The 26,435-nt window shown below is 34.1% G+C and overlaps 1 protein-coding gene across 2 annotated transcripts in view; it reads left to right on the top strand.

Moving 5' to 3' along the window:
* The window catches only part of LOC150104715 (major facilitator superfamily domain-containing protein 6-like), a 69,501-nt gene that overhangs the window by 17,965 nt on the left and 25,101 nt on the right, over positions 1-26,435 (top strand). The window contains exon 4 of one of the 2 annotated variants that reach the window (XM_090395891.1): positions 26,163-26,360. In XM_090395891.1, coding sequence (XP_090252017.1) covers positions 26,163-26,360 — 198 coding nt within the window. Of the gene's footprint in view, positions 1-5,212; positions 5,290-26,162; positions 26,361-26,435 lie in introns of those variants that run through there. The other variant, XM_090395892.1, reaches the window with a different exon arrangement.

Below are 26,435 nucleotides of genomic sequence, written 5' to 3'. Positions count from 1 at the left end.
GTGATCAGTAGTATTATGTGCAGGAACATATTTCGACTTCTATCAGAAATCATTTTTCATGAAGAAACCTTTCTAATTATTTCTGTATGCAAGGTATGCCTACTCATTTCATGTTTCTTGAATAATCGCCTCTTATGAAAGCTTGAAAAATTTATGAGTTGCCACCTAAAGTTTCCAGAGTGAATGAAGTAAAAAAAGCGAGCATGACATAGGAGGGGGGAAAAGAATTCTTACAGTTCTTCAAAACAGTGCTGCTCAGAATTTATACACTTCGCTTAGTGCTTCTTCCATGATAGTTTTTCAAAGTTTCTCGTGAAATTCTCTTGAGAATTGTTGTCGTATACTGTTAAATGAACCAAACAACACAGTTGCTTCCTATTTTTCAAACTTCGTGCCTACGTTTAGGAACAGAAACAGGAGGAAATCGTGATGATAGGAGGGGGAGATGATATGACTGAGTACTACGAAACTCGGGCAAAATTCTGTTATGTATTCCATTATATATGTGTGTGTGTGTGTGTCGGGTTAAACCTAGAAATAAAAAACAGAATAAGCAAAACTGGTATGGTGAGTAGCTAGCTAAATAAAGTTGTATGAAATAAGAGAGAAATTAGCCAAAACACCAAATTAGCAGTATAAAAGACAGTGTTTAAACCAGTTTTAAGTTATGAATCTGAGTTGGGTTAGAAATAAAGCACTTGATCAAAGACTAGGGACCACTAAAATGAGGTTTCTGAGAAACTTCGTTTTAGTGGTTTGTGAACCGATGGTATCTATGGCAGAGTCATATTGAAAAAGAAGATATTAGAAAGGAACTTGATATTATTAGCATTCAAGAATGTGTCAGCAGAGCTAATTTAAGGTGGTGTGGCCACTTAAATAGAATGGATGAAGAAAGTTTAGTAAAACAGGTGTTTGATGCCAAGATGACAGGATTGATTCGGTCATGCCTTAGAAGCATGAAATGTTAGATATGACAATATTGAAGTGCTCACAGATAACAGGCTGATTTGGAGGAAAATTGTTGATAGGAGATTAATAATAACGTAAACTTAATCATGTAGTACTGTCATAGTAACCTGAACATCTCTTAGGATACATATCAGAAAGTGATAATGATGATGATGATATATATATATATGTTAAAAATACCAAGCAATTTTAAACTTGGTTTTACTCCATTTCCCAAGTAAGCAAACAGACAAACAAGTCAGGTTTGCGCCTGCAAGTGATGCAAGTGAGATTTTATATATATATATATATATATATATATATATATATATATATATATATATATATAATCTCACTCACACCCTTTTGTGTGAGATTTTGTAAAAGAGTGCTGGCGTGCCTCATGACTATACTAGTTACCCTTAGCATTACATGTAGGTTTCATAAAGGACACAACAAGATTAATCATTCAGTTTAGCAGTCTAATCGTACATCATGCATACTAATTAATATAAAGGTAATGTTTTCATATTAGCAGTATTTTGAGTTACACAGCCCAGTCCGAATAATATAACTATTCTATTATTAGTTAAGGCTCTTCTTGTTCTCTAAACGTCCGCTATGCAGAGTAGCTGAAGACCTTTGAAAGTTGAAGGAGGTGTGCTGCGATACGGCATCAGGATTGATTCCCATAGATCTGATTTCCGGATGAAAGATTCAAACGACGGATCAAGTGATCCATAATCACAGAGATATTCTATGGGATTCAAATCCCATCGAATTTGGCGGCTATGGTAACCTGTAAGTTTTATTTGTTTATGTTTTTTAATATCTGATCCTCACAAGAAAAGTCACAAGACCTATAGCACAATGGTGCCGTGTGTGGGCAAGAGGAATAAAAGAAAGGAGGAGTTGCTCAAGCAAAATGTTCACATTTTGCTTGAGCAACTGAGTATTCAAATCTTTGGGGAAGGCAAAGTAGGGAGTAGGGGGTACTGTTCGAAATGAGAAAAGTAGATGGAATAAAAGAGGAGATAGTGAAGTTGATTCGGTGAATTTTAAGACAGACTAAAAGGGTATTGGTTAGCAGTGGCTCTTGTTTTAATGATTTTGTAGGAGAATAGAATAATAGTGGCCAATCAGCAGAGCGATGTCCATGAAGTATCTGTAGAAGAGGCACAAGGCAGAAACTGAACGACTCAGAGAGGGATTGAAGTGGGTTTGTGAGAGAGGAATCATTAAGATCATTAATAACAGGGGAGACAGTTGGCGATCATGTTGCAGATTCAGGAACGCAGACCATAGGGTGGCAGTTTGGTAAGCAGGTCTTTGTGTCAATCCCGTCAAATGCCTTTGAAATGTCGAGAGCAACCACGTGAGTTTCTCCAAATCTCTCCATGGTCTGAGTCCATATGTGGGTGGTGAAAGCAAGAAGATCAGCTACAGATCGCGAGTGGCAGAATCCCCATACTGCTGGTCACTGATTAGTTGGTATGTCTTTAGGCGGTTCAAGAGTTGGTTCTTGATTACCTTCTCCATAATTTTTGAGAGAACAGAAGTGAGAGAAATTGAACAGTAGTTCGTTGGTTGACTTTGATGGGCTGGATGTGGATCTATTTCCATGTTGTCCAAAGTTCTGTCACATTCGGTGAACCACGCTCGAAAGATGCTGCACCAAGAATATTACCCTGCGTGAATACATCTGTGCAATTTGGGGAGGTATTCGGGATGAAAGGGAGTACCCAATCAGACATGAACACGAATTTTGAAGCATTCTTAGTATGCTCTATTAGTATTATGACTCCAAGAGATTTTCAGTAAAACATCCTTCATAACATCATAACGCTTCCTTCTCCTCTCACCTATTTCTGCTGGATCATGACACCGGGTTAACTCCTCTCCTCTCTCCAGGTTTTCTCCTAACTATACGACTACCGTTCATATGGCATTTCTAGAAACTAGATTTATCCGAAAAGGCAACTTGTTTCCAATCTTCATTATTCCAAGGATGTCTCTCAGATGCAAACTTTACTGGGCGCCTATTTCGAAGTCCCATATCAAGGAAGGTGTTGAATGTGATCTGGGAAAACATCACCATTACCATTCGTCTTCTGGTTAAATCCTATGGTTAGCCATTCCGCTGTTTTTCGATTGGGCTTACAAAAGGCGAAAAACCTATGTTCACCAGGAGAACCGATGAAGCGTGGACACCCAGCTAGACCATTATCCTTTTACTTCGGGAAAAGTTTAACTACAGCACTCTGCGTACAGCCTATAATATCAATAATTTCCTGCATACTTCCGTCCTGTAACCGGCATCCTACAATCATGCCTTTTTCGAAGTCCACTGGATCCTCTTTGCCCATGACAATTGGCAACTTAGAATAAACAGTATGCATACACGCTATCAGTAACTCACATACTGGCTTTCACCATAATATAAGTGCGCAATCTGGCGGGATAAAATCACACACACACACACACACACACACACACACACACACACACACACACACACACACACACACAGCTATATGATTTTAAAACTGGATCAATGATTTGGTTTTAGAAATTTGGGTAGGACACGTACTATTTCACATAACAACAATGTTAAGATGAAGACCAGAAAATAGCGGTAGTAATCTGTCATATCCTCGTATAAAAATGAAGATATGACTTATTCAAGCCTCCGCTTATTAAAGGTCTGATTAGGCTTGAAAAAGGTCCATATTTGATATCTAAATTAGGATTTCGGATCAGGTAAAAGATAATACGTTCGCTAGTAGCGATAGTATTAATCTTTCAGCGAACGGCTAATATAGAGCCTGGTTTCGGCAAACCGATCTCCAAAAATCTTAGGGGTAAAGAGTGCTGCTTGCTCTTTTTGCGGAGTAAAAAAAGGTATACGATCAAAATAAATATTTTTAGATAACTATATAGGGTTTCATCCTAATTATTATAATATTTATGTCCATTGCACATCTGCCTCTTAAATAAATGTATAAAAAAATAAAATAAATGCATTAATATAATATAAAAAGATAAATATATTCCTCAATGTTTAGAATAGGAAAATTCGAAATGTGATCGCTTTGTGGGATATTTCACATTTTTGGCAGTTGCTGTATACAGATATCGTATTAAAATATTTCATTTGACAAATCCACCAGAAACGCACTAGGATGACAAATGCTATATAAAACTATAGTTACTTTCATCATATATATATGAATCTGAACATTTATGCTACTATCCCTCCTGAAATATAGAAAGGCGCACGTGGATTATACGAACTACTGAATATTATATCAATAATATATTGCAATAAATTACTGCTTAATATATCTGCAGAGAGCTGACCTGAATAGTACAGATCATTAATGATTATTCAAACTTACTTAAGGATAAAGGTAGCACGTAAGAAAATATAAAACATACAAATTGCCGTCCAGTTTGGCCGAGTGATTAGCGTATCCAATCTACAACCAAAACAGGCTGTGGGTTCTAGTCCCGCGATGGACATAGATGTATGTGAGAGCGCGGAATTTCATCACTCAGTGTGAGACCACAGATATATATATATGTAGAAAGTATTTTTAACTTAGGTATAGTTATGTTAAAGATACCAAGCAATTTTAAACCTGGTTTTACTCCATTTTTTCCAAGTAAGAAAACAGACAAAATGTCAAGATTAGTGATCAGAGCTTGCTCCACTTCTACCACGAGTTGCCTTGGTCTTGCACTACCTGTGGGATCAGCTAGTCTTGCATAAATTGCAGGCGCAAACTTGACATTTTGTCTGTTTGCTTACTTGGAAAAAATGGAGTAAAACCAGGTTTAAAATTGCTTGGTATCTTTAACATATATATATATATATATATAAAGTAATTTTTAAAAAAATCCATACCCCACACCCCACACATGGTATTGATACTGTAAATTTACAGCCTTACGTGGGTGGGAATCAGATAAAAATAAATAATAAATAAATATAAATAAATGAAATGTGCTAATATGCTATATAAATTCATATTCATTAATATCAAAGGTCCAATTAATGTGTTATTGCTAATGGAGCAGTTCTGTGGTCTGTTGTATAAAAAGAAAAAAAAATAGAACCGTTCCTTCCTTGAAATGGAATAAAAGAAATCTTATCTTTTATGTGTTTGTTAGAAAGAAATTTTTAATAAACTTTAATGGTTGATAGTTTATTGAAATAAGCAAAGAATACGGCTCATAAAATTATTTTTATATTGTACAGAAAACAGTAAAAAGAACATCTTTTGTTTATCCTCACGAAGCTACTAACAAATGCTGAGTGTAAACAGCAAATTTATTACCATAAGCGGATTAAAAGCGATCAATAAAAAATCCTGTGCACACTATGAAATGCTTAATGCTTTTGAGGTCAAAAATGTCTCCGAATTAATACAATGCATGCAGGTCTGTTATTCTTGTGTTGGCAATGGAATTTCTACACCGAATTAAATACATATAAAGGTCCTTTTAATCATATTTTGTTCCACAGTTGAAGTACTGTCTTTGTATAGTACAATTCAAAATTTGAGTTGTACTATAAATTTTATACTATGTACTTTCATTTCAAGCTAGAATAAAAAAATAATGCAACAAAGAATATAAAACTGTTTGCAGTATTCAAATAAAATTTCTTGTGAAGTCCGATTATTTAATGTGTTTATAAAGCGAACTATTTTAAATTAGAATGATTAAAATACATGCATTCATTGTTCGCATCTCGTTTCTGAGTAGCAATGGGTAGTCCAAACGCAGTTGCAATAAATAATAAAATCTCTCCCGCTCTTCTGCTAATTATAAAATGAAAACTCCAATCATTATTGAATAATGTGTTTGAATTTGTATAATTTCTTAATGCCTTTTAAAAGCATTATTTAAAAATTCAATATTACCGTTACAATTGCACACTGAAACTCATCTCATAATAATACTTGATGCACGTCTTTTAAATGTTTAGAATTAGTGATTAAAACATTTATCATTTATAATAATTCATCTATTTATCATTTATCATTTATAATAATAAGTTATCTTTTTCAGAAATCATAAGACTGCATTTCTAAAAGTTCAATATGAATAAATATCTCCTCTCGCGTAAATGTGTTTTTCTCACTTATCATCTATTTCAATCATTCGTCTGTGAGGAATGCTATAAAACTTTTTATAGTACTAAACTCGATATAATACTACCTATTCATGATTATCCGGGCTAGCAGAGGTAGAGAATACATGGATAATTAAAAAAACACGGATACTTTGAAGTTTATCGAGTCAAGCCATGAATACTGTTGCAACTTGAACAGCGTATACATTTTTAATCTATCAATAAATGATTTACAGCTTTTAGTACATACAAACTACATATATAACATGCATAAGCAGCACTCAATTTTTGAAATGCTCCCCTTTTGGCTTCACGCACAACATCCAACAGAAACGCTGCTGCTGCTGCTTGCTCCACTTCCACTTTCAATTTCAAATCGAACGGATTCAGATCGGAACTTTCAGACGGCATCAGATGGTGATATTGACGGCGAATGTGCCCGACCACTGTTGTGTGGTTCTCGCCCTGTGTGCAGGAGCTGAGTTCTGTTGAAGGTGCACTGCCTACCATGAAACAAGGCGTTGTTCAGGGACCGTACCACAGGTTACAGCACGATGTCTTGATACAGTCTTTGGCAAAGGTTTTGACCCCATTCTCGCAGAAAAGCAATTTGGACAGCACGATATGTCACTCTCTCCTCAACTAAACCATCACTGACGCGGAGTTGATGATCTCTCTGAATCCTGGGTGCTATGGCATGTGCTGTACGACCACCGAGAGAATATATCCGATTATTCTGGCGACTAAACGACTCTTCAGTGCTGAAAATCTTGTCATCTGTGAAGAGGATATCTCTGTCTGTTGTTCGCGTGCCGCTGGAGAAGTGGCTTTGATTTTATCACTTTCTGCTGCATACGTTGTGTGTTGGGAAGTGTCCAGTAGAACGACGATACTCTCTCTCCCCCAGGTCATCAGTTAATAACGCGTGAATCATTCTCTGCGAAACGTTCATCTCTCGCAACATTACTCTCTGTATTCTCACAGGAATACGGCAGAGGCGTGACTTCGTAGCCCTCACAAGCTGCTGCGTATAATAAGTAATTTGCTGATCAAATACTAGATATATTAAAGCAGATCATACACAGATAATCCGGGCGCAGGACAGTACTCTTAATTGTGAATAAAAAATAACAAAATAGGGAAAAAATAATAAAATAAAAATTCATAATTTTCAGACAATTAAAATTAATATTGACATTAAGAAGCTGAGACTTATGAAGCGATAGCTGCCTGTTTATAATAGCTGTCATAGTTATAATCCGGTTGAAAAAAAATTAACGATTAGTTTAATGGAGTAGTTTCTTAGTATGAATATTTTGGGAGAAAACACACAAATTAGCTTATTTATGAGCACTTCAGTTATAAGAAAGGAGTAATGCAGGAAGAAGAACAGTATATTTAATCTTTATTAAACAGCGTAAAATAAAATGCGTATAATTTTAGATGTAAATTATAAGATGATAAAGCAACAATAATCAGCAACAATAATCAGCTTCCACTGAATGAAACCTCAATGAAGGCTGTACCAGTTTGGGTTATGACTCTTCACGTAATGCACAGCATTTTACTCTTAAAGGACGAGTGCTGTGCATTATGGGATAATAGGGCAATTTGATGTGAAGTCATTTGCTTCCGTATACAAGTGGCCCAGCATGAAGATACTTCACACGAAAATTTCCTTTTCTTCAGCTTTGGGTAAGGATGAAAACAAGAATATAATTTCTTGTCATCTATAATTTATTTTTGTAACCTAATTGGGAAAAAACACTTTCTACAATTATGTGTAGCTAAATATTTATTGTATGTTAAGCTTCCCCAAAAAAATTTCTATTATCATTGATTTAACATTTTATAATTAAGATATAATTGCCTCTATAAAATTATACGTGTTTTATGCTCAGACGATGCTAAAACTAAAAATTAAGAGCAATCGATCATCCACTGAAATCAACGCTGAGTGCTTGTTTGTCTTCCCAAACAGGGAAGACAAACAAGAATTAGAATTTGAGAGAACTGCCAAAAATCCAAGTAAGAGTTTTCTTTAAAAAATAACGTGTAGGTTTGAGAAACCTCATTTAATGCATGAATGGTCTTAGACTGTTATCGGGTTTATTCTCAGTACAACTCAACCCTTTCTCACTAGCTGACATCCAAGCGAAGGTAAAAACCATCTTTACAAATTTATGTATGTTTTATACCTTCAGCGATATGACGCATGCGTGCGTAGACTAGTAGGTAACTTTCAGGTTTTTCTCAGAACAGAACGATAAAAAGATAGACAGGCAGAAAGACAAGAGGAGAGAGAGAGAGAATCCTATGCTATAATACTACTACTAGAGACTACTATAATTAGACGAAACACACGTATAAACCACAGTGAAAATTATTTAATTGTAAATATTTCATCCTAGGTATCTTAGGGCATCATCAGTACAGTATTTAAACAAAAATTAGGAATAACATACAGTTAGGGCGCATGATTACAATAGAATCTCATGAAAACGTGCATAACGTGCTAAAGTAGTACAAAAAAAAAAAAAAAAAAAGTTAATTATTTAACACAGTTTTGTATGATAATTTCCCATACTTTAGGAATAGTAAGAACGTCGTTGCGGTTTAGGTTTGGTCTGTGTAGTAGGGCTTCAGAACTTTCTTTGTATAAATTCATGTTTAAATATAGATCTATGTAAAAGTTTAGCCTTTTCCCAATGGATCCTATGGTTTGGATTTTCAATTCCGTGTTGAGAGAGGCCAGATTTCTGCGGTTTAAGAAGACGAATGTGGTCTTGATGTTCCGAGATGCGTTTCTGAACAGACCTACCTGTCTGTCCAAAGTAAGATAATTTGCATGAGCATGGAATCTCATAAACACCAGGTAACATCAAGGGTGAGAATTTGTCCTTAGGAGAAGGTAATAAGTTGTAAATTTGGTTGATAGGTTTGTAAGTAGTGGCAAAATTGTATTTCTTCATAATTTTAGAAAGACGTTCTGAGATGCCTTTAACGTAAGGTATGGGAATCCTATGCACTTCTTCCTGTCTGGTTTGATGTATGCAGAAGTGACTGATGATTTTTTGAGTTGTTTTGGGATTATATCCATTTAGGATGGCTGTATTTTTGAAAACTTCTAATTCCTGGTTTAAAGATTCTTCAGAGGAGCAGAATTTGTGTGCTCTGGAGACTAGTGATTTAATAATGCCAGATTTCTGAGATGGATGATGAGCAGAAGAATTATGAATGTAGCGACCTGAGAATGTAGGCTTGCGAAAGACGGAAGTGGCGATGGAACCGTCTTCTTTTCTTTTGATGTGTAAATCCAAAAAAGAGATACCTGTGGAGATTCTTTTTCTAACGTAAAGTTGATGCGATGATGAAGAAGGTTAATTTTATCTAGAAACAGTTGTAATTCAGGTTCGGGATGATTCCATACTGCAAATAATATGCTCTACATATTAAATACCTTAATCTATTAAATCGATCAAAAATATCACTAACAAATTACCAACGGAAAAATGGGTAGTCAATTTATCTAAACCGTCAACTAACAAAAGATGAATTAAATGTTCTAGCAAGAGGCCATAAATTTGCGATTTCACCAAAGTGTTTCCCATATTTAGACTTTATACATAATATAGAAAGAAACATCAAACATCTCTCCAGTATTGAAGCCAACAAACTTCGTTTCGAAGTAGCTAAAGTGATCTATAATGCCAAACCTTCAGAATTAAATATCCCACCGTCGGAATTGAAAGCTATTATTTCCTTAAAACGTAACAAAAATTTAATCATTACTAGAGCTGATAAAGGAAATACCACTGTGGTTCTTGATACCAATTCATATGACCGAAAAATTAATTCACTTCTTCGAGATCGTAATACTTACTCCAAATTGGATTTTGATCCTACGAATCGTCAACTCAGAAAATTAAATAAGCTACTTAATGAAACTTCCTCCTTAGATGAAGAAACAATCAAAAAACTTAAGACATACCATGCAAGACCTCCTAGAATTTATGGCTTACCTAAGCTACACAAAACTAATGTTCCACTTAGACCTGTCGTAGACTGTATCGGCTGTCCAACGTACAAGTTATCAAGATTCTTATCTAACCTTCTCCGCCCTCACATAGGCCACTCAGTCTCTTCAATCAAACATTCTACTGAGTTTCACACAAAAATTAAAGACATTCAACCATCAAAAACTGACTTGTTAATCAGCTTCGACATTGTCTCCCTCTTCACTAACATTCCCCATAAAGAAACAATAGAATTACTAACTCAAAAATTTCCGTCTGATATACAGGGTGTTCGGGATAAATTTGACATATTTATAATTAATTATATTTTTCCGTAAGTTACATGTATTAACACACACTTCTCTTCATTTAAAAGTTTGGACCCTTCTTCATTCATATACAAGATGTCAGAAAGGATGGATAGCTGGAACCCACCTGAATCATGGAAGAGAATAACTTGTATCATGATGATTCGTGCCCGCCATCAAAATAAGGATATTACGACTGCTGCCCAATGCTCCCTGAATACAGTAAAAACAATCAGGCATGAACTAGAGACTTGCAATGGTGACTACGAGGATGTAGCAAGAAGAAAGATCCCTAGCAGACGATCTGATTGCGTTCGTACAGCAGAATTCCTCGCAAATCTGCAGGAACAGGTGTTGAAGAACCCTGGCATTGGAATTCGGGCTTTGTTCGTGGAGTTGCTAACTGTAGTCAAGCCCTGGATAACAAGGGTAGCCAATGGTAGGCCGTATGTATGGCAGCAGGATTCGGCCCCTTGCCACACCTCTGGGAAAAGTCAAAAATGGTTGTCTGAAAATTTCTACGACTTCACCAGTCCAAATGTTTGGCCTCCAAACTCCCCAGACCTTAACCCCATGGATTATTTTGTATGGGGCGCAGTTGAAAAAGACACCAATCGCACTTCCAGTAATACAAAAGCCCAGTTAATGGATAAAATTAAAACAGTTTTTGCGGCCCTTCCCAGGGAGACTGTAGCATCAGCTTGTTCGAGGTTCCGAAGCAGAATTGAAGCTGTGATCGATGCTAATGGTGGTTATTTTGAGTAAATCTTGTTGATAGTATTGTAATTAACTCTGCCTGTAATGTTTTTTTGTCAATTCATTAAATTTAATAGATACAAAGAAGATTTTCTTTTTCCTTACGAAACTGTCAAATTTATCCCGAACACCCTGTATATATCAGGAATTTCATGATCATTGATGATGGAATCATGTTTATCACCCTGCATAAGAGAAACCAGACAGAGAACACTCGCAGTCTAGGAACATATTATACTCTGCGTAGCTATCTGGAGTGATATAAACAACCAACTAGCTAACCAATTATTTCATTAAAATTCAATGAAAGATGTTTCCATTATTTCACCTCTCGAATCGCAGCCAAAGGTGTATTGGAGTTTGTACATATACAGGATTTGTGAAACAAGCAAGTGGGCTACAGTGTATATTAAAAAAAAAAAGATTTGCACGGAAGTATAATGATGTGTTATTTTTTGTTCTATGCCGCTACGCCCGTGTTCTGTGTTTTTTTTTCAGCCGTAGACATAGAATACAGCTCACAAATAGTCAACAGTTATTATTCTAGTTTATTCTGAACGAAATCCAACACGATTTCTCTTTTTGAATTTAATAAAAGCCTAACAACAAATTGTAATTAACCTATTCACAATCACTGAATTCCTAATTTATTTAGTTTATTTACTACTTAATACGGTATTTACAGAAAGGCTTAAAAGCAAAGTATTTTCATTTTAATGAGCGAGATAAGTGCTTCAAAAAGAATGATCTAAAGTTTTTTTTTTAACAGATTGGTGTGCAATCATTTTAAAACACCAATACCTTCAAATTAAGGAGTAACGTTTCTAATCAGAAGATTTTTTTTATTTTTTATTTTAAATGTGCATAAAGTCTTTTCAAACTGTACGGGAATATTTAAATATTGAAACAACAGAATTTGTGCATTTTCACTGTGTCTGTATCTGAGAACTTGTAGCCGTGTGATACATTGAAAGTTCACAAGAAGTTTGCTTCATTACTTTCATATACACAAAAATCTGCATGATAATCAATATTAATTGTTAATTTAAAAATAGTTCATAGCAAGTAACTGTAACAGTAGCTGTTAACAGTTACTGCTTCCCATTTGTAAAAAGAAATGGAACTCCAATCAGCAAAACGTTTCGTAAAGTTTCTGTTGATTTCGAAAGTGAACATTTTGCGAATTACCTGCCAATCTTCAGTTTAATTTCAATCACATACAGATTATTATATTTCTATTTTCTATCTTTCTATTTTATATCCCAAAATAAATACTCTATTTTCTTAACTCATCACATAAATTATATTTCTTAATGATTTTAGTAGGACAGGAAAAAATGTAGAAATGATTGCATAAGAAGTGGTATCGTTTTCATACAGTGTAGTCGCAGAGCGAAATTTTGCTTAGTTACAAACGCTGACAGTTTGAAATTATGCGAGTAAAGTTCACAATCATTTGGCAACTGGATTATGAGTATACACCTAAAATCTAGATCAAGGACTCGACGTAATAGCCGCTAATCTTCTTTTGTAAATAACTTGTTGTTCGAGCAAGCGTAACACAAAATCTTAAATAAATAATCATATTTGCAATTAGATATTCTGTAAAAGTTTCATTCTTTATTAAAACGTTATAATATTATGTTACGTAATCTCGGTATTGGAAATATGGTGAATTTCCTAATTTTTTCAAGAATACTGATTTACTTAATTCCTCTTGTAAGTTTCTCAACAAATATAAATATACTATTCATATTTGTTGACTATCCAATGTTTATTTTTTTCTTTCGAGACATCTGACGAAATAACGTACAAGTTAAACACGAACGTGAAGTTTCTGGTGTTTCGTTCGAATAAGAGCAAAACGCAAAAATGTTTTTCCTTTTGAAAATTATGCAGGTGATTTTCTATGAAACAGAAATTATTTATCCGCATATACTCCTAATTAAGAAATAAAATAAAATCTACCATTTTTATATGAATCCTACCGATGAAAGGTTCCAAGACCTCTAGTATATTGGGTAAAAAATTCGGAAATCCTGCTCTAGAGACCAAACATAAAACCTTTTCTTCAATTCACCCTTTTAAAAAACGGAGTGGCGATGTCTTACCTTAGGCAGCGAAAGTCATCTACCACCTAAAGCCTTTCAAAAACATATATGCTCACAATGGGATTCAATAGAGACATGGCCAACTGAATAACCGTTTTTATTATGTTATTTCATTTTTTTTATTTTAGGAAAAGGCACTGCTATAGCGAAGAGCATGCAAAATATAAGTTAACATAAGTGCTTTTAACTGATTGAAGCATTCCAAACAGATGAAGAAAGTGAGTACATGACCTAGCTTTAAAAAGTAGTGTTTGTTAGCAATGAGGCGCCTCCATAATGCACTCAATAGAAAACACCAGACACTCATCATTTAGTTAGAATGAACTGAGTTCCATATAACTTTTACAAGCGGTTTTCAACTGAAGATGAGTTGACTAATCTTGGTCGGGCTACGATTTTGTTCTCGGAAACGTAAACTTCTGCTCCGCAAAATAGCGCACAATATACTAACCTCATGGCCTTGCTAAAAAAAATCTGGCCCTGCAGATTTTTTTAGCAATCGCCCTTAGTATTTAAGTAATGCTATTACAATAAATTCAATTTGAAAATTTTCGACTTTCTAATTTTATTCTTTGCTATATTCTGAATTTGGTATGCCACAGAAAGATAATAAGATAAGTATGCGCAACATTGAAAGAAAAGTAGGGAGGGAGGGAGAAAATACAAAGCTGAATTTTAAATCAGCATCATCAGAGCAGAACAAACTTGTACACGTGACAGTGAGTAAGTAAAACAATAAAATTGCAGTTGTACAAAACATTTAAAGTACTATTTATGGCGCCCTCTAATGTTGGGGAAAAAATCATTACAGCAATGTAGGAGTTGCTCTTAGGATGACAGTCTCCAAAATTTTGGCAAATTAATGCAACCATACTTGTTCAGGTTAGGAGAATTCTTCAAAGCCATTGCTGACTTAAAAATAATCTTTCAGATATGTAGCAACTCCTAAATAGCACATTCGTTTTCTTCCATCTAATCCTGTGTGAAGGAGTGTCCAAAGCATGGTCTATCTTTTCTAATTTTAGGGATGTATTTTATATCTCAAGAGCCTTTATAGCTCAGTCGGTATACACGAAGCCTTTTGGTAGGAAAAACCTGAGTTCGATTCCAGTCTATGACTTGAGGAACCTTTATTTGGGTTCTTTTGACTAAAGGTGTACGAAGGTAGAGGATTTTTCCACCAGGAAACTCGGATTTTTTCGTACCTCAGATCAGGCAAACCGGCCTCGTGAACATACACGGATTTACAGCCATGAATACTTACGACAGTATGTGGAAGAGATAGGGTCCTGGCCACATGTTACGGCCGTAGTTAACAATGAGTCACATCATGGCAGTCAACCTCCTGGATAGGAGACGGCACATGAATAGGATAGGATTTTATATCTCAGAATTATTGTCGTAGTGCCTAAACATTAAATACTATTTAAAACACCAGTCTTATGGCGTGTATAATAATTTCAATGAAATGATTGAAAAATCAAATGAATTAGATTGCATCAATTTAATAGTTTAACGAAGTTACAATAAATAATACTTTCTTTAATGACAAGCCAACACAAAATAACGTTGATAAATAATAGAGACGTGACTACCATATATTTTGTAATAATAATATGAATATATAAAAACATGAGTCATTGGGAAGAACACTCTAAAACTGGAATATAAATTTTACGAAGCACAGGAACAAATATGGACAAGGATCGGAATTTTTTAAAAAAAAAGTAAATAGGTAAATATACCAGCCACAGAATGAGAATAATCGGAAAACTATGTTACCACATGAAGGTGAACAAAAAATAATAACAAAATAAGAGTCATATAAAGCAAACATATTGGGAAGGATACTCTAAAGCTGGAATATGATTTTATGGAGCACAGAAACAAATAAGGTAAAGACGTGTGAAAACATGAAAATTTTAATTAGAAATATTTTAAAGAAACAGAAGCATAAAAATAACGAATGGAGGATGAACATAATAACAGTATTAAAATAGAATATAATCCTAAGCCAAACACTATAGACAAATAAACTGATAGTGCACTACTCTAAACATGTGGGCAAAAATTATCACAGAAGAAATTAGAATCAAGATTAAATTATAACGATGAACAACGATTCCGTAAGGGGAGATCATGTAGTGATGCAATATTTACTGTAAAGATAAAAATCGGAAAAGCTAAACAATATTTATATATTTTTTGTGAAGGATTTTGACAGAATAGTATATAACAGAATAGTCATCAAGTATACTACTGAAAATTATTGAAATAAATTATATATATATATATATATATATATATATATATATATATATATATATATATATATATATATATATATATATATATATATATATATATATATATATATATATATATATATATATATATATATATATAAGGGAAGGATTATTCAGCGTAATTCTGGATTATATAATAACATAATTTTAGAATAGTAATTAAATGAAATAAATATTTACAAAACTTAGTCTGATATGCAGTGACGTAATATTACTTGCAGTAAATGACCTCCAAAGGCAATTTCTTAATTTCCAAAAGATATGAAGCAGTTTTAACATGGATTTATCAACAGAGAAGTCAAAAAGAATATTTTGCAACAGAACCAATGAGATGTAACTTCAACTAAATGCAAAAATATTGGAACAAATAATGAAATTTAAATACCTCAGAATAACTGTAAACGGTTATTCTGAAGGCTAATAAAATATAAGGATGTTTAAGTTCAACGATATGGAAAAATAACGATCCAATAAAAGAAACAAAAGTAAAAATATATAAATCAGTATTTCAACCAACAGTGACTTATGCGTGTTAAACAAGAATAGTAAATCTAAACTGCGACAGGTAAATACATGTGAAATGAAACGTTAAGAAGAGCAGTTAAAAAACAAAACTCAATAGAATAAAAAAGAAAAGAATTATGAAAAAGTTAAGACATAAAGAATGGATATAAAAGATATCAGAATGAAAATAAAGTATTAATAGAATGAGTTTAAAAAAAGATTAAATTAGCAAGAAACTGGAAACCATATGCAAAAAGACCAATTGACAAAAAATGGGGCAAATTGCCTAGATCGAAGTATCACAAACACAACATGAAGCGTACGGCGAGAAGAAGAACAAGATATTATATATCTTGGCAACATTGTATTAGCGAATAAGCATTAAAAATTTCTTAAAACCTATCCTATGATATACATTAATTTTTAAAACAAACGGTATTATTTTACCAATGATTAGAAAAGGACAACTACATTTGCTTGAAAAAAAAATAATAATATGTTTCATGGTACTCTTCTCAATGATGGATTTATATCACCGGCTTTGCAAAAAAAGAAATAAATAATCTAACTTTTCTCTCTTTTGAATAAGAACAGGAAACTTCGTTTTAAATTGCAATTCAGGAATGGAATCTCTTGTTTATTAGAAATAAATCATTTATCGCAGGTTCAGAAACAGAATTTCTGGAAAAAAATAAATAAATAAAACGTGGTGGCGTTGTCTTAGAATTAGTAAAGGGCTTGTGTTTGGTTTTGCTATTGTTACTATTCAGAATTATTTATGACCAAAGGAACGGAGGACACGAAGCCTTAGTCAATTGCGTATTATTTCTGTTAATTGTGTGTGTGTGTGTGTGTGTGTGTGTGTGTGTGTGTGTGTGTGTGTGTGTGTGTGTGTGTGTGTGTGTGTGTGTGTGTGTGTGTGTGTGTGTGTGTGTGTGTGTGTGTGTGTGTGTGTGTGTGTGTGTGTTCTTCTGGCTGGTTTGCTTGCATCACAGGATGAAAACACGGAGTTTCCGGAAGAAAAATCCTATCATACTCCATATGTAAGAGAAGCTATAGCATCTTCATATGAAAAGCCTTTATAAAGGTTCTTTGTTTCCTAAACGGAATTTGAATCTAGGTCTTCCCAACCAAAGGGCATCATCGATAACTACTGTGCTGCGAAAGCACTTACCATGGAGTAGTGCATTGTTATTACATTATGGTCAATCTTCAAGTGGAATATTTTAAATGATGATTCTTTCTTTTAAGGTTACACGGTGATCAGCATTCATATTTATAAATTTAGGGTCACAAAAACACACGTGTTGAAAAGATTATTTTATTAATTATTAATAAAATAGAACTTGACGTTTCGACCCCCTGAGATCATCAACAGAAGGATACTTGCGTATAAGGAACCAAGCTACATGCTCTAGCCCTGTATACCGGTAGATTTAGTTAAAAATTAACTAAATCTACGTAGTTAATTAATCCTTTTTCCTAGCATGACCTCTAGTGAAAAAAAAAATTATGCACGCGTGCCCAGAATTTATGGACTGCCAATAATACACAAAGCAGACACACCACTACGTCCGATTGTTTAAGGAATTGACAGCCCAATTTATCACTTAGCCAAAACATTAGCGGCCACACTCAAGGAATTGGTAGGTCAGTCCCCTTCCTTTATATTAAAAATACACATTTCATAAATAAAATTAAAAACATTACACTCAACGACCAAGATTTATTAGTTAGCTTTGACATAACTTCCCTTTTCACCGCTCCGGATATTTCTTGTGGCAAAACAATTTTTACCTTCAAAAAGAAGGTACAGCCATGGGCTCACCGCTTCCCCCCCCCCAATAGCTAACTTTTATATGGAAGACTTTGAGCAACGTGCTCTAAAGACAGCGTGTCTAAAGCCCAAAATTTGGCTCATATACGTCGACGATATTTTCTCCATTTGGCCCCACGGCCGCGAAGCACTAAATACATTCCTTAGCCACCTAGCCAAACAACACAAACGTATCCAATTCACCATTGAAATGGAAAAAAACAACTCTCTTCCGTTCCTAGACACATTTATCACACGTCTTCCCTCTGGCTGTCTATCCTTCTCAGTCTACCGCAAACCTACACACACACAGGCCAATACATACACATAAATTCTTACCACCACCCAACACAAAAACTAGGTGTCATAAGTACCCTTACACACAGAGCTCAAACTATTTGTTCTAATGAACAAGCTCTAAACCAGGAATACAAGATCATCAACCAAATATTTATAAAAAATGGATACAGTAAAAAAACTATTCACAAGATCCTCCACAAAGATGCCAGTAAGAACAAAATATATTTCAGGAATGCTATTGCCCTTCCTTATGTTAGAAGCATTTCTGAAAAAATAGACAGAACACTACGCAAATACAACATTAAAACCACCTTTAAATCCCCGAATAAGTTAAGACACCTACTCAGTTCTTCTAAAGATCCTGTTCCACACCTAGCCCACCCAGGGGGTATACAAAATACAATGCACATGTAACATACCATACATAGGGGAAACAGGGCGAACTATCCCAATTAGACAAGACGAACATAAACGACACATTAAATATCTCCATTTTGGAAAAACCGGCCTTTCTGACCACGCACTCCAAACATACTACAGAATTGATTGGAAAAATACCAAGTCCCTACACCGCACCAAAACTGGTTTGAGAGGAAATTTAAAGAGTCATGTGTCAAACATAACCCAAATCTCAACAAAAATGATGGCATAACCATTCTAAGAATGGAGGACCCATCTACAACCTGTATAGCAACCCAAACTAACCGAAGAAAAATCCCACTACAAGAAGACAACCTGGTGAAGTGTTTGTAACATTCAACAGCAGCTGAAGGAAATCATATTATAACAATCAGAACTGTACAAATCCAGAAGAATATTAATACATGAGGACTTTAGCAGTTTATTGCAGTTGCAATTTTTTTTAATCACTAGAGGTCAGGCTAGGAAAAAGGATTAATTAACTACGTAGATTTAGTTTACCGGTACAGGGCTAGGGCATGTAGCTTGGTTCCTCATACGCATGTATCCTTCTGATGATGACCTCGACACAGGGGTCGAAACGTCAAGTTCTATTTTACTAATAATTAATAAAATAATCTTTTCAACACGTGCGTTTTTGTGTCCCTAAATTTATAAATAGGAATATTTTAAAATTTAAACGAAAATGAAACACGACTACTAATATTTTTCTCAGTCGTAGAGACATCACTGGGCGAAACGTAAAACAGGTAACAAAAACGAATTGGAAAATGATCGTACTGTTTGATTGTTTGCGGGGGGGATTAAAGGTACTGTTAGTCGTGTACTGAGGAGATTCATACGACTATATTTATTTAGGTTAGACTGGTTTTTAAGAGAAGCTGCTGAGTCCGAAAAAACAGTCTCCGATGCTTATTCTCGCTACAATGGAGCAAAGAGTTTTTTTATTTCGATTCTGTGTCTACAGCACACGTTCCAGCAGACCTGAGTGTCCATAAATGTGTACAATCGATGTTGGCCGATCTTCCGGTCTGTCTGTAATATGCAAGTGCAACTAACTTTTACACCTGGAACCGAGAAGGGAAAATGTTGATATTTGGGAACAAATAAAGATCGTAAGCATGATATAGGGTTTGAAAGCTGCTTAAATATTGCATTATTTTTAAATTTAAAGTTCGCTAGTTTTTCTGAGGTTCACTGGATATAAAATAGTAATAGTATTAATGCCATCTGTAGTGGCTGGTTGTTTTGAATTACACCGTGGCAACTAAAGCTATGAGACTAGTGTATTATACTTGTTAATTGCTTTGTCTTGCTAGTCTGCGTATTTCATCCCAAGTTTCCAGGAGGATATCTCTCCCGCCTCCTTATGAGACCGGCTAACTGTAGAATTGAGTATTTTGTTAATTCTTTGAGCATTTTATACTAGATAACAGGATACGTTGGAGATATTAAATTGAACAATTCAAGTGTGAAGGATTCTGGTTAAAACTGAGATTTGTTGCTTGTTACCTAGTTTTATTCGTCATTTTTAATAAATTGTAATTGGCTATTGAGCTAGTGGAAGAAAGGTCCAATGTGTTTAGGACATACTGAGAAATAGAGAACACATCAATATATCTTAACAGAGAGAAGTATGAAGCACAAAATGTGCCAAGAGTATTTAAATGCTCCGTGCTGAAACTGGTAATGAAGGTGAGAAAGAGGAGGAACCTATAATAGTATCCTCCGTGTGTTTGTATATTTTGTTCTTCTAAATGAAGTAACTAGGACAGATAGATGAAATAAAATATTTAAAACAGGTTTGGTGTGTTTGCAGTTGCACAGTAAAGGGATAAAGTAAAGTAGAGAAGAATAAGATATCAATAAGTAAAGTAAATTAAAATGTCGCATCAATGAGGTAAATATTGGTGAAGAGAGAAGTGATGTTAAAGCTGACTTGATATCTCACTTGTTTACTCACTTGGTGAGAACTTGAAATAGATAAAGTTTTTTTTTCACACAATTTCCTGATCGAGAAATTGTTTGGTGGGTATGGCATGTTATGGCAAAGGAATGCTTTATGGCCGATGCATTTTCCCAACTGCAAAATCTCGTGGGAGGTGTAATGGTCTGGAGCTGTTTCTCATAGTATCCACCTTTGGCTGTTGCGCCTTGAAGAACACTAATATATGCACAAAATTTCAATAACACGATGCTTTTTATATTTTGGAAGTTTTACAGGAAAACACCAATGTCTTGTTTAACATGGCAACTTACTTAGTCATACTGCAGCTGTTATAGCTACAGTGTCTGAGATAAATAATCTGGAAAAACTTTACTAGCCTGTATAAAGTCCTGACCCAAGCAATCAGAAGACTTTTGGGACGAAATGGAAATAAGCTAGAACCAGTCCAAGTTCCTCTAAAAAGGTAAACGAATGAATCATGATGAAAAATGTTATTCAAAATAACTGAATCGTATTGTCACAAAGTCCCATTTTGTGATAATACGAACTAGAAGGGCGGAATGTGTGATAAGGAACGAAGGAGAACCTCACGCTATTGAAGTGTGTGTAATGTGGGTTTCTCTGTAATAGTATTCTCAACACGTATAAATTGTGATATACTGTATAAGTGCTGACATGTAGTATATGCACCATAATCCAATTTCGCACACACACACACACACACACTGATGTGTATGTGTGTGCGAGAGGGGGAGAAGTGACGGAATAATTTCTATTAAGAAAACTTAGTGTCATTTTGTGCAGAAGTAGTAAATGGACAATCGATATTCTATCGAGATGCAGATTCTATCGAGATGCTGGCAAGAGGAAGCAGTCTCTTGTTACTAGAGTGAAAAGGTACGGTAACAAAATCTTCCATCCAGATAGAAGTCATCACGAAAATTAGTAACAAACACGTTACTCAATACAAAACATCTGACAAGACAACCGTAGATACCACCTTAGTCCAATAACGATGGACATCCTCCAAGGTAGTGTTATCTGAGTATCAAGTATAACATATGAAAATCTTAGAATAATGCAGTTATACGTGGGAACATATATATATATAATAATGTAAATATGAAATTATTATTATTATTACATGACACCTCCAGGGAGTCCAAAGACTCATCGACAGAGGGCACTTATTCTACAACTCTCCATCTCCACCACTCAGTCCACCAACTACAGCTACTTTCATCATCCACATCAACGCCATTTACCGCCGACCACCACTACCACCACCACCACTAGTATTTTCACAGACAATCACAAATATCCATGCCCACGGCGGGATTCGAACCCACAGCCTTTTTGGCTGGAGAGCGGATAAGCTTACTACTCAGCCAACCAGGCTGGGAATAATGCAAGTACTGTATACGTATAATGGGATAATGCAAGTATACGTAGAAACGTAATTACACTATTAATTTATTTTAACAGTATCGATTAATTAATCCTACAAAATAGCAAAAAAATAGAGTTAACATAATTTTGCTACTGCACGAATAACGGTTACAGATCAATTATAACACTGATTTTAACCATTACAAATGGTCATGATCATTTTATGACCATGATATTGATCACTAAATGATTAGATATTAAATAGCTTTTATATGCTCATATATTCTAATACAAAAAATTGTGCGATTTCATATTCTTCTGTGTAATTCAGCCAATGCAGTGCAGTTATCTATTATGGATATTTCTATGGTGGAGTGTGTGTGTGTGTGTGTGTGTGTGTGTGTGTGTGTGTGTGTGTGTGTGTGTGTGTGTGTGTGTGTGTGTGTGCGTGCAGAAAAATAGCGCTCTACAATTCCATAATCTTTTGACATAACGTGAATTATGAATTGGTGAGTAAAATCTGTTAAACACCTCCCATTAAAATGAACTAGCGATTATAATAATCAGTAATAATAATAACAATAATTTTTTTTTTTTTTTTTTTTTTTTTTTTTTTTTAAACATTTTATTATGTCTCAGTATGAATTACATACAATAATAATATTTACAATATTTAAAATAAGGTTTATACAGAATTTTTGAATTTAGAATATAATAATAATAATTTTTTTTTTTTTTTTTTTTTATAAACGACTTATTTGTTTTTGTTTTTACAATGAAAGTGATAAGGTTTACTATCACACAGAATATCTGCACACACACAATGAAAAACATATTATCTTTTTTGTACAGTACGAAAATTTGATATACAAAATGCAGTGTACATTTTATAAATATGAGTATACATTTTTTTTTTTAAACTAGCTAAATATGGATTGGCATCAATGTGCACTCAATTCACGATACAATGCAGTAATGCAGCATACACTCACAATTCAATAGTAATAATAATACTTTTTTTTTTTACATTTCATTATGTCTCAGTATAAGTTACATACAATAATAATATTTACAGTATTTACAATTTGGATTATATACATTTTTTTTTTTTTTTTTTTTTTTTTTTTTTTAATGTCTCAGATGAATTGCTTACATAGTTGCTGTAGTAATTATATGTATATAATATTTATAACGCATTACAAGTGTATAACAGATACTTGCAAGTTAGTAATTTTCTTCCTCGAAGCTTAGCAGAGCTTATCTGAGGAAGATAATAGATGACAGAGGGTGGTGGTTTTATGGTTGTGTTCCTATAGTGGTCACAAGCCAGGTGTTGATTTTACTGTTTGTTGGTACATGCTTAAGATTTCGACTGCTATTACAGTTTAACTTTTTTTTTTTTTTGTGAAAATAGGGTTGGATTTAGACATGGTGTGTTTGTTGCTTTGTGTTCTTGTAGTGATAGTTTTTGGAGAGGGGGGGGGGGTTGTCATAGGTTTTTTTTTTTTTTTTGTGTGTGTGTGTGTGTGTGTGTGTGTGTGTGTGTGTGTGTGTGTGTGTGTGTGTGTGTGTGTGGTGGGGGAGAGAGAAACAGGAATTGCTCTAATTTTCATTCTCACTATAATATTTATATAGTGCCTGTTTCAGCTCTCTGTATGTTCCTAGGTTTCTGTTGTCGAATGGCAGTTTGTTTATCATGTCAGGTACGTAGAAGTTTCGGGTGGCTTTGCCGTGGTGATTGTTGTACTTATATGTTATGTAGTTTGTTGACTGTGGTCTTGTTATTTGATATGTTGTTCTGGTTACTCTATATGTTGGACTGTAGTAGTGTTTTAACATGACTGTGTAGTGGCGTAATTGTTTCACCTTAAATATTTTGTGTTTTGTCCGTGCTTCGTGCATAAGAGTGGGTTGTTCCCAGAATATCAGTTTTATCATTTTATCTTGCAACCATTGTAGCCTGTTAAGTCTGTAGTCTGTGCAGAATGCGTATGATGTGATTGCATATCTTAAAATGTTTTCACATAATGCTTTATAGATTAGTATTTTTATGTGGGTTGGGGCAATGTCTTTTAATCTGTATAGTTTGCTTGCTATTATCCTAAGCTTGGTATGTAGGTAGTTTGTATGGCTATTCCAACTTTGATCTGCATCGAAGTGAAGTCCAAGGTAGCGTGTTGTTTTCACCTGTGTGATGGTTGTGATTTTAGGTTCTGCACTTTGTGTATAGGAGGATGAATGTTTGATAGTGAGATATTTTGTTTCTATGGGCAGGGTTTGGGGGTTTTTGAATATCATTAGCTTTGTTTTTCCAGGGTTTATATATATGCCGTTTTCGGTTAACCAGTTAGTGATTTGATTGATGTCGTGTTGCATATTTTTGTAAGCGATATTTGCAGTGTTGTGAATGGATACTATGGCAGTGTCGTCTGCATACTGGAAGATTTTACTTTTTAGGGGGAGTTGGCTTATGTCGTGTGTGTATATGTTAAATAGAATGGGAGATAGGACAGCTCCTTGCGGTACTCCACAGGTTACTTGTACCTCTTTGCTGTGTGCTGATCCTATACGTGTGATGTGCTTTCTGTTTTTCGTGTATGCTTTAAACCACTGGAGTAGACGACCTCCAATTCCGATATGGGTAAGTTTCGTTAACAAGGTTTTATGTGTTAGTGTGTCAAATGCTTTTGTTAGGTCAATGAATACCACTAATGTTATTCTGTTTTTATCCAATGCAGAGTTTATTAGATCTGTGAAATCTTCCAGGAGTGTTGCTGTTCCTTTATTTTTTTGAAAGCCATATTGTGTTTTGGGTATGATTTGAAATTTTTCAACGTATGTGGAGAGTTTCTGATGTACAATGCGCTCCATGATTTGGTTGATTACAGGCAGCGTGGCGATAGGTCTGTAATTACTTATTATGTTTCTTTTTCCCTGTTTGTGTATGGGTGTGATTAGTGCAGTCTTCAGTGTTTCAGGTATGTGTCCCGTTTCGAAGATTTTATTTAACAGTTTTTGTATAACTGGGAGTAGGTCGGTTGAGTGTTTCTTGATGTCTTTTGGTCTGATTCCGTCTATCCCCGGTCCTTTGTTAGGATTAATTTGTTGAATTGCCAGTGATAGTTCTTCTTTTGTTACTGTGGGGAACCACATCGACTGGGTTGCTCGTGGACCTAGTGGAGAATGTTCGTGTGTGTGAGGAAAGGTTGTTTCTTGTAGCTTTTGGACAGAGTTCACGAAGTGCTGATTAAAGTTGTTTGCCAACTGTTTGGCATTTATTATATTGCATTAATAATATTGGCATTATTAATAACATTGGCATTAATAATAATAATAATAATAATAATAATTATTATTATTATTATTATTATTATTTTTTTTTTTTTCAGATAAGCTCTGCTAAGCTTTGAGGAAGAAAATTATTAACACAGTTGTAACATGTTATAAATATTATATATATATAATTATTACAGCATCTATGTATGCAATTTATATGAGACATAAAAAATAATAATTAATAAATAAATAAATTATTATTGTTATTGTTATTATTAATATGTATATTCTATATTCAAAAATTCTGAATAATCTTATTGTAAATAAAGTCACTCAATATGAAAAAAAAAATTGCGATAATATCATTAATATAACATTACTATTTAACATGAAAAAAAATAATGCAATAAATTATTCTTATTATTAAAAAATTATGTAAATAATTAATTACATTGTATGTTTATGAGAATTAGGAATGTAATATTTTAACTGCATATGTGTAAATACTGTTGTATAATCACGCTTTCTCAAACCTCGAAAAAATAAGTAAACTACAACATGTAATATAATAGAACTTGTGTAACTCTGAACCATATAATTGTAAATTATTACTGCAAACAAACTATGTTATCATCATTATTATTGAAATCTCATTATATGTAGCACTTAGTGCTGAACCTGTAAAATAATATACTGAATGTTACTCAAGATGATAATTGCATATATGTAAATATTTGAGAGATCAATAAAAAAAAATATTATTATTATTATTATTATTATTATTATTATTATTATTATTATAAAGCCGGAACAGGCCACTCTAGGCCTAAATCCTTGACAAGCATGATGATGACGATTATAATTATAATAATAAGTGTTTAATTTTCAAACTAAATAATTATATTTATTTTTTACTTTTAGGAAGAGGATCTGGAAGCTTCATAGGAGGTACAATAATGAGTCGTTATGGCGCACGTCTGGCTTTCAGAGTGATGGGTCTGTGTTCGGGAGTTATGTGTATAATATATGCGGCTGTGTATTACGGCTTTATTTTTAAGATCGACAAGAGTTTGGCTACAAAGAATAAGAGTGGAGAAGTAGAACTCAACCAGTGTAACAGTTAAGTAAAATGTTGATTTATTAATTGATTCATAGTTTACGCTTACTCCCTTATCCTTATTCCCATTGTTTGCT

Source organism: Typopeltis vanoorti, chromosome 7 (genome assembly GCF_054136105.1).
Source record: "Typopeltis vanoorti isolate ZY-2024b chromosome 7, IOZ_Tvanoo_1.0, whole genome shotgun sequence".
Classification (NCBI taxonomy): Eukaryota; Metazoa; Arthropoda; class Arachnida; order Uropygi; family Thelyphonidae; genus Typopeltis; species Typopeltis vanoorti.
Note: the sequence above shows the minus strand (reverse complement) of the source record. Positions and strands in the feature narration are given on the sequence as shown.